Source organism: Vanacampus margaritifer, chromosome 6 (genome assembly GCF_051991255.1).
Source record: "Vanacampus margaritifer isolate UIUO_Vmar chromosome 6, RoL_Vmar_1.0, whole genome shotgun sequence".
In the NCBI taxonomy this organism is placed as follows: domain Eukaryota; kingdom Metazoa; phylum Chordata; class Actinopteri; order Syngnathiformes; family Syngnathidae; genus Vanacampus; species Vanacampus margaritifer.
Genome location: NC_135437.1, coordinates 7,210,038 through 7,223,338, shown reverse-complemented (window position 1 = coordinate 7,223,338; position 13,301 = coordinate 7,210,038). Strand labels below are relative to the sequence as shown.

Sequence of the window (13,301 nt, the reverse complement as noted above, 5' to 3'; positions counted from 1 at the left end):
GCCCCAAATATTTTATAATCTTTTCTTCTTTTTTTTTTATTCATTCGCTGCCATTGACGGCTATAAACGTCAAAAATTCATTTTATCTAATTTCTATTAGTTAAATTTTTTTTCCACTTTTGTTAACAAGAGTATGAAAACCTAGATTTTTTTTCATTCGACATTTAGAACAGATATAAAATTTGCGATTAATCGTGAGTTTAACTAGTGAAGTCATATGAGTAATTACAATTAAAAAAAATTATTGCCTGTCGCCCCTAATTTGTTATATATATTTGTTTAATGAATTTATGGCAGTGAAATTAGTTATATAAAAAAATATATGAATTGTGATTTTATTTTTTATTTTTTTAAATTTGCGGTGCGTTTTGAGAAATTATCTGATTACTGAAAGATTTGTTGATTATCTGCAGCGTCAGCTTTACAAGCCACGTGTGCTCTGCAGGCTACATCCAATCCATAGACGCTATTTGAGGAAATGGGGTCACTTATTTTCAAAGACTGTGCCTTACCTTGTGTGCAAAAAAATATATAACAATAGAGATTACAATGGTGTGCACACATTTGGGATTGCACGGGAATGATGTTATAACTTTAGATCATGCACAGTATAAGTGAACTCGCAGCTTTAAAATAGGTTGGAAATATGCAATGTGCACAAACTGGGCCCATTCTTAAAGTAAGGAAGTTTTTTTGTGTTTATGTTGTTGAAAGGCTTTTTTTTCTTCTTTAAATGTGTCAAGGAAACACTGTTCCTTTGTTGAACTCAGGATACATTAGACGTACTGTTTTTCATTTTCTAACTCTTTGATGTCATCTATACTTCTATGCCTTATAGCACCAATAATACTGATTCACACGACCTTTTGTTTTTTTGTTTTTCTTTCCCCCAATTCTGGCTAAATGCTACTTTGGGTTGCAGGTGTGATAGGAATAAGATGATAGGATTGCTTGTGTTAGTCTCCTTTTATGGTGAAGGCAGAGACTCAACGAGGACGTGATGTCATTGTGTATTGTGGCACGGTACAAGATACTGTAAAATGTATATGAGGAATGTATACGTTGACATTTAATTGATACGATAAACTGACAATGAATGGATTTTAAAAATAAATATTTAAAATGAACTTTTGCGCACTTTGATTTCATCTGACAACACATTACATCACCATCATCACCTATTAGTACAAATAATGAAAGTCCACCTTGCGCTTTCCGTGCTAAGAAAAATAACACTGCAGTATTTTACTTCATAAAAACAAAGCAATAGAATAGTTTGTGCATCCTGATAATACAATGGTCATTGTGCTGCTTGTTATCATATGCATGCCACCAGGTGGCAGCATAACACACGGTAATATAGAAGCACAGAAGCAGACTCAAAGCAGCTATAATATTTTTATTGTTTTTCAGAGGTCAAATAATATTTGCCTGGGAGTTTTGCTATATGTTCTGTCCACATGTGTTGCTACAACTTCAAATATACTTTCTTTAAATGGTTATAGTTCGGATGCTAGCTTTGTTAGCCCATCCAAGGTGTTTTTCATTGTGTGTTAACCTAGCTGACTTTTGTAAGTTGTAACACTGAAGTTAATGTGGTTTGGTTAAATACACGAGGGGGTAGTAATTCTTTGTTTGGATTTGCCTTTAAGTTGTGTGGGTGTTTGCAAATAATTAATCAGTTTTGTGTATGTTTGAGAGTATTTCAGTAGCATGATAGTCTTATACAATGAGGTTTGGGCAGTGCCGTCCCCGCTGCACTAGAGGGCGCTCTCCGCCACCACCATAACTCCTCTTCCTTTTTCCGGTCTCGTGGTCAACATGGCGGCGTCCGTGGCCCGAGTTTGCCGCTATGTTTTACAACACAGGTCTTGTGTTCCACAAACTACAACATTTGCACTAAAATGCAGATTTCACAGTTCTGCTTCTGTGTGTAACGGACTGCTACACACAGTCTAAATAAACGCGGAATTGTCAAGGATTCTTTCCCGGATGACGCGGTGTACGACCGACTCCCCCGCCTGCTGCAGTCCGCTGCTCAGACCGTATACTGCGGCTTTGACTCCACGGCCGGCAGCCTCCATGTCGGCAACCTGCTCGCCCTCATCGGCCTGCTGCACTTCCGGAGCGCCGGCGGCGGGGCCACGGCGCAAATCGGCGACCCGAGCGGAAAAACGAGCGAGCGGGAGCGGCTGTCGGCGGACGTGGTGGAGGAGAACACCCGCCGCATCCGCGACAGCGTCCATAGGATTGTCGGCAACCACGAGTTGTACTTCCACGACGCTGGGGACCGTGACTAGTGATGTGCCCTACTGTGCCGAGGCGCCGATACGTGTGCCGAGTAAACCGGAAACAGAATCTGCAAAGCGCGCATCGAGGCACGTGTCGATTACGCTTGTGGCCACGCCCGAAGCCTCGGAACGCGCGTTGCTACGTCCGAAGCCTCGCCAGACGGGCTTCCTACGTCATCGCCAACACATAGTTTCGTGGGTGATTCGAAATAAAATGGCGCACCGAGACGACAATGAGCTCGCAGGTGACACTGACACAACTCGCATCTACAAACCTCAATTCAATCGGATTCGTTTTACAATGGACGCACCGTCCAGTCCACAACGAAAAAGAAGAGAACATCCCCTGTCTGGGATCATTTTGAGCAGATCTCTCCTAAAAAGGTACAAATTATAATAACCAGTGTGAATATATATTGTAAATTATTGTGACAACACAGTGTATCCCTCGTTTTAATGTCTTTCTTCTACTTGCTGATATTTCAAAAGGTGAAGTGTAAACTTTGTTCTAAAGAACTTGGGTACCAAGAGAACACTCTTTAGCCCCAATAAAGCACAAGAGGCTGAGAGGAGGCTCACAGCTGAATGTGCGACAGTGATCCGGCACAGGGCATCTTCCTCCTCCTCCAACCCATCATCTTCATCAACAGCCTGTGGAGCAAGGTAATATTCGATACATTCTTTTTTTTTTTTTCCTTTTTCTTCTTCTCCAGAAAAATAAAAAATATTCGATACATTCTAATGGTGTTAATTAAGCGATAGGAAATGAGCGGCAGTACATTATTGTGGAATAAGGCATTCTTTTGCTCCCATCTCTACGATGGGCAGCCAGAACTGCCTGTTGGCTGTTAGTCTGTTTGTTGTGTCTTAGATGACAAACTGTTGCGGCGATTGGACCACACAGTCATGCAGAGGAGGACCCAGAGTGAGACCGCAGATGCGACTGTGGAGGTCCACAGTTACCTGGGGGAACCCAACATAAGCAGGATGTCAAACCCCCTGGACTACTGGGAGCTGCACAAACATGTTTACCCAAACCGCTACAAACTAGCAATAACCTTTCTCTGTACCCCGGCCTCATTCGTCCCTTGCGAAAGACTATTTTCAAAAGCAGGAGAAATCCTATCTAAAAAAAGAAACCGTTTAAAGCCAAAAACTTTGGAAATGCTAGTTTTCCTCAATAAAAATGAATGGAAGGTGTGTCTTGTTCCTTGTTTATATGTCAATGTCTAAAATAAAGAAATCATTCTTTCAAGTACCACACGCACATTCATTCACATCACAACTCCCTGCCTTTTTGAACACATCAAATCCATGGTATCATTTTAATCACTGTCTGTCATGACATTTATTTTCCACATGAAGGCGCAATAGAACAAATCAAGCCTCATGATGCTTCGGCCCAGGAGCGAACCAGTTGGATGGAAGGCCTCATTGCTTCATGATGCTTCAGTTTACCATCACTAACCGTGACCGTACTTAACAATTTGAGTTGGTACAAAGACTGGAACGTGGTTCGGTTCCTGTCGGAGGCCGGGAGACACTTCCGCATGGGGACCATGCTGAGCCGCCACAGCGTCCAGTCAAGGCTGCGGAGCTTGGAGGGAATGAGCCTGACCGAGTTCACCTACCAGGCGTTCCAGGCCTACGACTTCTACCACCTGAATCAAATATACGCTTGCAAGATCCAACTGGGGGGCACCGACCAGCTGGGCAACCTCATGACCGGCCACGACTAAATTCACAAGTAATATCTAAAAACTTGAACATTATTTCAAACCAGGGTTATGATAGTTTTGGAAGTTTTCATTTGATTTCGTTTTGATTTGTAAAAAAAAGTTTTAATTGCTTGTCATGGTGGTTCTGTTAGTTTTTATTAGTTTTAGTTATTTCTTAAATGCTTAGTTTTAGTTGATTTCAGTTTTAGTTTAAAAAAAAAAGAAAGTGTGTTACTCGTGCGCAATATTTAAAAAAACACCATGGGAGTAACGTCATCTGAAGGTGCTTTTCTATTGGCTGCTGCTAGATGACGTCACTTTTGTGACACACTTTCAAACGTCCTTATTCCGGTTAATAAAATCACACACTTAAAATCATCCCCAAAGGCCCATGCATTAAATTAATTACCAAAGACTAAAACGGAAGACATTTCATCTGGTTACATCGTGGTTCGTCATGTACAATTAATGCCTTTAAAAACACATTTTACCGATTGCCGTCGACTGAAAATGACATTACGTGTGCTCGTGAAACAGGTAATGACGAATCATGGCTCAGTTTGCTAATGTCACATGATAAAGCCCTGTGCCATGACTGGTCATTACTTGTTTCCTGAGTAACTGTGATGTCGTTTTCAGTCAACAGCAAGTAAAGAAAAAAAAGTGATTTTAAATGTATTGATTGTACATGAAAAATAAGTTGTCTCATTCACTGCCATTGACGGCTATATACGTCAAAAATTCATTTGAACTATTTCTATTAGTTTAACATTTTTTCCGCTTTTGAGTATGAAAACCTAGGAAAAAATATTTCGAACAGATATAAAATTTGTGATTAACTAGTGAAGTCATGTGATTAATTACCCCAAAAATTTAATCGGCTGACTCCCCTAATTTTTAATAATCCTTTCTTCTTCTCTTTAAAAAAAAAGTAATTTAGATTATTAATGTTTTTTAATAATATCTTCTTTTTAAAAAAAAAAAAAGAAAAGAAAAAAAAGTTTATTGAAAATTAGGGGCATCAGGCGATTAGATTTTTCTAATCATAATTAATCGCATGACTTCACTAGTTAACTCACGATTAATCATAAATTCGATATCTGTTCTAAATGTACAATAATTTCCCCCTAGGTTTTCATACTCTTGTAAACAAAAGTGGGGAAAAAAATGTTAAACCAATAGAAATAGTTCAAATGAATTTTTAACGTATATAGCCGTCAATGGCAGTGAATGAGTTCATTAACAAAATACACAAAATATTAAGTTTTTACTGCTGAAAATTGATAAATGAGTCAAGTATCCCTTTAAGTTAAAATTAGGTATGTTCAATACTACTTTTTTTTTTTTTTTCAGACCAATCAATGTCAATGACTCTTCAGTAGTATCGATGCCTCTAGTACTTTTACATAAAATTAAAGGGGAAAAAAATCAATGGCAGATCATTTTAAAGATCAATACAGCATTTCCCTTTTTAAAAAATGAATGCCAATTTTCTATTATTTTTTCTATTTGTTCATAAAATTCATATTTTGTATAGAATACACAATCAAATAAAATGTAAATAAATAAATAAAATAAAACTTACATCCCAAATCAAAATACGTGGCTGTACAAAAAGAGCCACAAGGACGAAGGACGTTGCGAGTACCGATAGCTTGAAATAAGGCCAAGCATCAGCTCGATACCACACCTGGTATCTGTCCTCGCCAATCCCCACTTAAAACGGTCTCTCTCAACAGTAGTCTGATTTTCTGCTGTCCTTCATGAAAGAAGTAGTGATTTTGGAGATGCGAGGATTCTTTCTGACAGCGGAAATATGACGACCTCTCGCTCGCTTCCCCTCCAGAGTGAACGGCGAGGAGGTGTACGGCCTCACCCTCCCGCTGGTCACCAGCTCGACGGGGGACAAGCTGGGCAAGACGACGGGGAACGCCGTGTGGCTCAACTGTGACAGGACGTCTCCCTTCGAGCTTCACCAGCTTTTCCTCCGACAGCCTGACGCCAGCGTGGAAAGGTGCGTTGAGGTTCTGCAAAATCCCAAGATTCCCAAATAGCGTGTTTATGTAATGTATAGGACTCGTCTGTGTTGTCTAAAGACACCTGAAGCTATTTACCTTCCTGCCACTGGCCGAAGTGGAGAGCCTGATGGAGCAGCAGAGAGCGGATCCTGGTAAACGGCTGGCACATAAACGACTGGCGGCGGAGGTGACAAAACTGGTACATGGGAAGGAGGGCCTCGAAAGTGGCAAGAGGTCAGAATCCCATCCATTTCGATATCTGTTTGTTCATATGTGAGATTTGTTTATTCTTAAGTATTTATATGACTTTGGATAGCAAATTATTAGAAAGCATCAGATACCAGATGACCACATATCCGCCCTATCCATCCAAATCATTCACTGCCATTGACGGCTATAGATGTCAAAAATTCATTTGAACTATTTCTATTCGTTTCACATTTTTTCCCCATTTTTTTTAGTAAGAGTATGAAAACCTAGATTTTTTTATTGTACATTTCGAACAGATATAAAATTTGTGATTAATCGTGAGTTAACTAGTGAAGTCATGCGATTAATTATGATTAAAAAAAACAATCTAATATTTAATCTTTTTTCTTCTTTCTTTTTTTAAAAAAAAGAAAAGATTATTACAAACAAAAAATAAAAATAAGAACAAAAGATTATTAAAAATTAGGAGCGTCGGGCGATTAACATTTTTCGTAATGACTTCACTAGTTAACTCACGATTAATCACAATTTTTTTATTTGTTCTAAATGTACAATCATTTTTTTCTAGGTTTTCATACTCTTGTTAATAAAATTGTGGGGGAAATGTTAAACTAACAGAAATAGTTCAAATGGATTTTTGACGTCTACAGCCGTCAATGGCAGTGAATGAGTTTATTTCGACTTAACAGATGCTTGTTGCCGACTGTAAAAATGTGAATGTTGCACCAACACGCTGTACCACAGCAGCATGCAGGCGCTGGAGGAGATGAGCGACTTGGAGCTGCAGGAGCTTTTCCGAGAGGCTCCCTTCCATGAGCTGCTGCTGGAGCCGGGGACCACCGTCGTGGACGCCTGCCGCAGGGTCAATGCCATCCCCGAGGGCCCCAAAGGGTACGAACATCTGATTAACCATGAAGCAGCTCAAATTGACCCATGATTATTTCTGCTTCAGTTGAGACAAAAATACAACAAGAGTGTCGAAGAAACCCTTAAAACGTAACCCCATAAAATGTGTGACTTGAGCACCCAGACGGATAATAAAAGCCATAACTCACATTGGAGAGCACGCTAATTATATATATTTAAAATATTGTCTGCGCCTGAGTGCGGCGTTATGAAACCAGGAAAGTGATTTCTTGACTAGCATGACTCTTATTTCTTTCTTAGGTTGTGCTGTGCTGCATTTTTTGCACGTCTGTCCGGAGTAAATTTCCATTATTATTTTTTGTAAATATGACTGCTATAAAAATCATATTTGAATTCACATATGAATTAATATCAAAGTAATGAATACAGTTTCTATTACATAGCGTCCTTGGCAGACATACTCTATGGGGTAAAGGGCTTTAGCTATGTATATATTTAACATGCAGTCCATATTGATTTTATAATGACATTTGAATTGATGAATCATGAACTCATTCACTCACGAATTACTGCAAGGAAACGTTTAGTGCGTGATGTCTAGTGTCTCATGCTTTTACAATTTTGATCTTTTATTAACAGGTTAACTATTGGATTGGTTATCCTTGGGATGAAACTGATCCAGACTAGGTACCCAATAAAGACTTGGGCTACAGTCCACGTAGCGCACCGCCCTCAATGTCTGTCCAGCGTCACAAGCGACTCCAAAACAGAAAAGCAAAAATGGAAAAGACAGAGGCTGCAATGACTCTGCTGGAGTTAAGCCATTTGGAATCCACAGCAGATAATACAGAAGAGGTGCGTGATGTGTTTCCATGTGCAGTTGCTAATGAATTAGAGGTGGTACAGACTGAAAATGCAAGACTTAAAAAATAACTTATGTCGTAAAAAGAAAATCAAAGTGCAAAGAATGTTATACAGAAAATTAAGGCAAACAATCCTGAAGATTTCGAGGACAGCAACAAAGTGAAATACTACACAGGACTTCCTAGCTTCCATACTTTAAGGGCTGTATTTAACCTCATTTCCCCAGAGATATCGGAAAACAAGAACTGTATCGTGAACAAATTTCAAAAGCTCATTATGACGTTGATGCAACTTTGTCTTAATATGCCCATTATTGATCTGTCCTACAGATTTGGTGTGTCCACAGTAGTCATAGACACCTTGAACATCTTATTTGTAGCATTACAGCATTATATTAGCTACAGGCCACTATACCTTTGGTATTGACAAAATATTTTGGCAGGACATGCATCATAGATTGCTTTGAGATATTTATTGACAGACCATCCAGTATGAGAGCAAGAGCTCAAAGATGGTCAAGCTATAAACATCACAACACTGCCAAATATTTGATTGCCGTGTCACCACGGAACTGTTAATTTCATATCACGTGAGTGATAAGTATCTGACTGCTAATTGTAAACTTACAACTGCTGAGGTTGAGGAGACGAGGAAGATTGCGAATGTAAGGATACGTGTTGAGAGAGTAATTGGAAGTGTGAGACAAAAGTATGCCATTCTTGGCGACATTTGTACAATTGACTATTTAATAACTAAACCTGGAGATGACCAGTGCAGCTTGGACAAAATTGTGCATGTTTGCTGTGCATTGACAAATTTGTGCCCATCACTTCTCCCTTTTGATTGATATTCATATGAAACATTTTTAACACCACCTGGATAAGAAATTAAAAGTATGTAAGCAAAATCTGTTTCTTATGTGAATTTCAAATGTAGTAAAAACAATATGATTATCAATTCAACTTATTTTTTTACTTAATTTTTTTTTTATATTAATATCAATTTTCAGGCCCAAGAATAATATCCATTGTTATTGTGCGTTAAACACAAATATCATTGTCCAATACGTTAAAAATAAATAATACAAGTAAAGGCTATACAAAGTGAAAAAAACCTACATGTATCAATTTACAAATAATAGGGAAGCAAATTACTTTTTTAAATATTTTTTTTTTTAAATGAATGTAGTTTCATATAAAGGACCAACTTTTTAGTGTCTATTCTACGTCACCGTCCTACTCAGGAGTGGATGCAATTTTAAACATGTTTCGCCTCCCCAATGTTCATCAGTGCAGCTTAGGTTTTTTGTGATGCTGAGAAAACTGCAACATGTTTTTATTTTTTTCTCTTCTTCAAGCAGTCATTTCTGATAACCACACAGCTGTATCAAATATTTACGTTTGAAGTCCTGCAAACTTTGGAGAAAGCGTTCCTTCCCGTACCACTTTCCTTCTGGGTCACTCTTCAACTTGACATATTTGAAGTGAAACCAGTCAAATGGTTTGTAAGTACAATTTTCCGCATCGCACTTAATCATGCGTCCAGATTCTGGGCCTTGACAGAAACAATACATTGATACCTTAAAAAGGGGGGTTGTTTTCACTATTACTATACTAATTGGAATAAGAAAATTGGAAGCAAAAATAGCCTAAATATTTGAAATTTGTTAAAATTGGAACGAGGAGAATCGGATGAATTATGTGGACGTAGATAGATGCCAAACAATGGGAGGAATAAAAACATCAACATTAGGCTCATTTCTTTTGATGCAACTGCATCAACAGGACGTAAAAATATAGCCTGAAATTTGAATCGGCATGTGGCTTGAATCCGGTAGAGGGCTTGCGCATGCCGCATTGAGGTCTGATAGAAAAGGTCTTCAAAAAATAAAAAAAATCCACTGACGGAAATGAGCTTTTGATATTGATTAAAAACAAAAAATAACTTTTTTTCTCATCTAAAAATACATGTAAACAACAGTCAACCAGAGTGGAGCGTAGAGGAAAACAAAGGGGATAAATACAAAATTGAAAAAAAGTTTCACTTGCCTTTTTTTAATGACTTAAGGTACCTGTGCGAGACGTCGTGTAAACAGTGCCTCAGAGCTGTTGCTGCTTCCTGTCACTAGGTGGGGATAAGGCATCAGAATTTTCTTTACCTGTATATAGAAATGTATGATATGATATGATATGATATGATATACTTTTATTTTCCCCGTGGGGAACTTTTTCCTGGACTCCGTCCAGCTGCAGTTTACAGTAAGGAAAAAACAACAGAATAGAAAGAGATAAAATCAAAATTAAATAAGTAGTGCAGCAGTAGTTTACAGTAAGAAAAACAACAGAATAGAGAGAGATAATTAAAATAAAAAATACACACACACTACTATATATATATATTGCACCACTTAGTTAATGTCGGTTATTAAGCAATTTGATGGATGTCGGCAGGAATGAGTTCTTGTAGCGGTTCAGCCTGGTTCTGGGGGCCCTGAATCTCCTGCCGGATGGCAGTAGCTGGAACTCATGATGCAGAATGTGAGTCGGGTCAGTAACAATTTTCTGTGCCAGTCTGGTGACGGACTGCTCATAAAGCATCTGTAGGGAAGGATGATTCCCGACCCCCATGATCTTCATGGCAGTCCGCACCAGACCGGCAATCTGTGACCTTGACCGCACAGTCAGGTTGCCGTACCAGGCCGCAATGCCGTATCTGATGATACTTTCCACTGCAGCCCGGTAGAACAACAGCATGATCCTCTGCTCCACTCCATAGACCCTAAGTCTGCGTAGGAAATAGAGACGAAGTAGTCGAAGTAGTAGTGATAAAAGAAGAAACCGAACAATGAACATCATGGACAAGTACTTAGTTATTCAATGCAAACAATAATAAAAGCACTTTACATCGATAGATAAGATTAAAAAACACACAAAAGTGGTCAAAGACAGGGACTTGCAGGATATGAGAGGCCAGCATTGACACCTTTTGTAAAAACAAGGTCCAATGTATTGCCATATGAATGAGTGGTACAGTTGACATGTTGGATAAAATCTGGACTAAAAAGAGAATCTAACAATTCCATTGCTTTGGAGTGTTCACTAGTTCAAAATTCAGGGTCGTCACCATCACACATCATTGGTGCGTGTAGACGTAAATTCACAAATGTTCTGGGTTTCAGTCTGTTAAGTGTTTAGTAACAATTAATACTGAAATAACTTTATATTTCTGGTAAACCCCTCAATATTTTTATGGATGTAACTAAACATGTTTCTTACTCGTCCAAATGCAAAAATGTTTTTAAAATGTATTCTCCAAATGAACATAGGCTCAAACGTTTATATAAGTTATGCCCCACCCCGTGACACGAGATTTGTTCAACAGGTGTTGCCGTAGAATTGATTTCACGTGACCAATACTCCATTCCAGGCTGCTTTTACGTAGCCACACGCGGTTCACTATAATTCGTAATAATTCATTCTGAATTCGTACTATACGAATTTACACATCTACACTGTGTGTCCGTCACTACTCTATTGAAGCCAAACTGCTCCATTTTGTGTCTGGTTACATTCGTATCACACAGTTTTTGTCAAAATCTTTCGGCCTTGTTTAGCTTATCTTAGCTTAGCTTAGCTTAGCTTGCCGCCGAAAAAAAGGAGACGCGTTTGTTATCGACACATTGGCTCAACAGGTGTCAAATGTGACCGAAAAGTGTCGTGAATATCGTGTGAAAATGTTGGCAATAATGAAAGTCAAGTACAAAGAGGAGCTTTGTGGCGCACAAGAAGAGAATGAGCGACTACGTCAACTGATGGACGCTTTTTGCAAGCAGCCTCGAGTTGTGTTGAACAGAGCAGGTTTGTCACTTATTATGGGACTGCTGAAAGCAGCACATATTACTCTTCATCCTAGAAAATCCCCAGATTTTTCCGCAAAAATGCGGCCCGTACCGTAGATCGCACCGGCACGAATGAGGTATCAAACGATGCGGCTCGATCTGACTCGGTGCGGCATTGCTTTTCTAGGAATTCCGAGTTACCATGGCAACACAATTCCCCAAAAAATCCCAAAAAAGTCCCATAGGAAATGAATGGAGAAAGAGGGAACAAATTACAGATCAAGCACCCTTTCCCAAGACACGCTGCGCGCGCATACGTTTACCGACCGATATGAATTTTAGCCCATTTTGTACCAATTTTTCCCATCTTTAGCTCAGTGTCGAAATTTCTTTTGAGGAATGAAAGCTCTCCCCCCTGTGCGGGTTCAACACTGTGAAGCAATTAGGCTTTGAGTGGCGGGAACCAAAAAATCGAGTTCTATTTCCAAAAGTTTCACTTCAACTCGTCACCATGGCCACAATCTTTGCTCACTAGACATCAAATTCTCACATTTTGTAGTGACAAGTCTCTTCTTTCAGACAAACTAACTTTTATTTGGCTAAGGTGTCATTTAGTACCTTTATTTTCACTTTAAGCGAGGAGAATGCGGACTCTCTCGCCTATCTTTTCCATGTTAAATTGAGGCGCCTCTCATCCTTCATTTCTGATAAATCATAAGTTTTCAACCTGCTCTCATTTGGTCATTTTTCCTCCGATTAAAAAAATGAGAACATGCTCGTGTTCCCCAAACCCTTGCCGTTCTAACGAGCCATTTCTTGAATTTATATCTTGAACCGTTAAGTCGTGAGAGGCTTTTGGTCGAGGTGTGTGTCTCTCATACAATATCAATGGAATGTGGGTGCGTGAAGTCTCCAAGTCAAATGTGTGTGCGTGAAAGTGCATTTTTCTTAAAGGGACAGTAAGATACTTTTAGTTTATGTTGATTATGGTTAACTTCCACATTTCTTGACCGATTCCAGTTGTTTGAATTTTAAACTGTTCAGCTCATTTACAAGAGTCAGCAGTCAACAATATGTCTATTTTGAAAGTATAGATAAGAATAGGTGCTCCTATTTTTGATGGTAAATGTTATAAGAATTATATAAGACAGCAGGTTTATTCTTTATTTTTGATTCGTTGACATACCAACAACTAGAATGGAGGATGGAAGCCTAGTAGATAATTTGATATTGTAAACAGAAGTGACTAGTTGGACCATTGATTGTAACTAAGTAAAAATCCCAAAACTTTTTTTTTTCTTAGCATAGAATTAGCTAATATATTACATATAGCCACATATTTATGCTAATGGAACATTGACACTAAGCCCATTACAATGATTAAAAATACCCATTTAGGTTTGACATACACTTACTGTTGGCTAAATTGATTTCTCTCCCCTGGCTTTATTTGTTCTTCTTTGTTGCCCCCTAGAGTTTGAATAATTAAAACCAT

At 38.7% G+C, this 13,301-nt stretch overlaps 1 protein-coding gene and 1 long non-coding RNA gene across 2 annotated transcripts; both read left to right on the top strand.

Moving 5' to 3' along the window:
• Positions 1 to 1,946: 1,946 nt before the first annotated feature.
• On the top strand, positions 1,947 to 7,956 carry LOC144053140 (tyrosine--tRNA ligase, mitochondrial-like; the record flags this gene model as incomplete). The annotated part of the gene is given in 6 exon segments (XM_077567252.1): positions 1,947 to 2,299; positions 3,745 to 4,038; positions 5,856 to 6,023; positions 6,106 to 6,262; positions 6,959 to 7,128; positions 7,744 to 7,956. Coding segments are annotated over 6 exon segments (1,308 nt in total), but the record flags the coding sequence as incomplete, so codon positions are not given.
• Positions 2,683 to 3,491, top strand: LOC144054165 (uncharacterized). Its single transcript, XR_013294620.1, has 2 exons — positions 2,683 to 2,954; positions 3,163 to 3,491. It is a non-coding gene; the product is annotated as an uncharacterized LOC144054165 (long non-coding RNA).
• Positions 7,957 to 13,301: the final 5,345 nt, after the last annotated feature.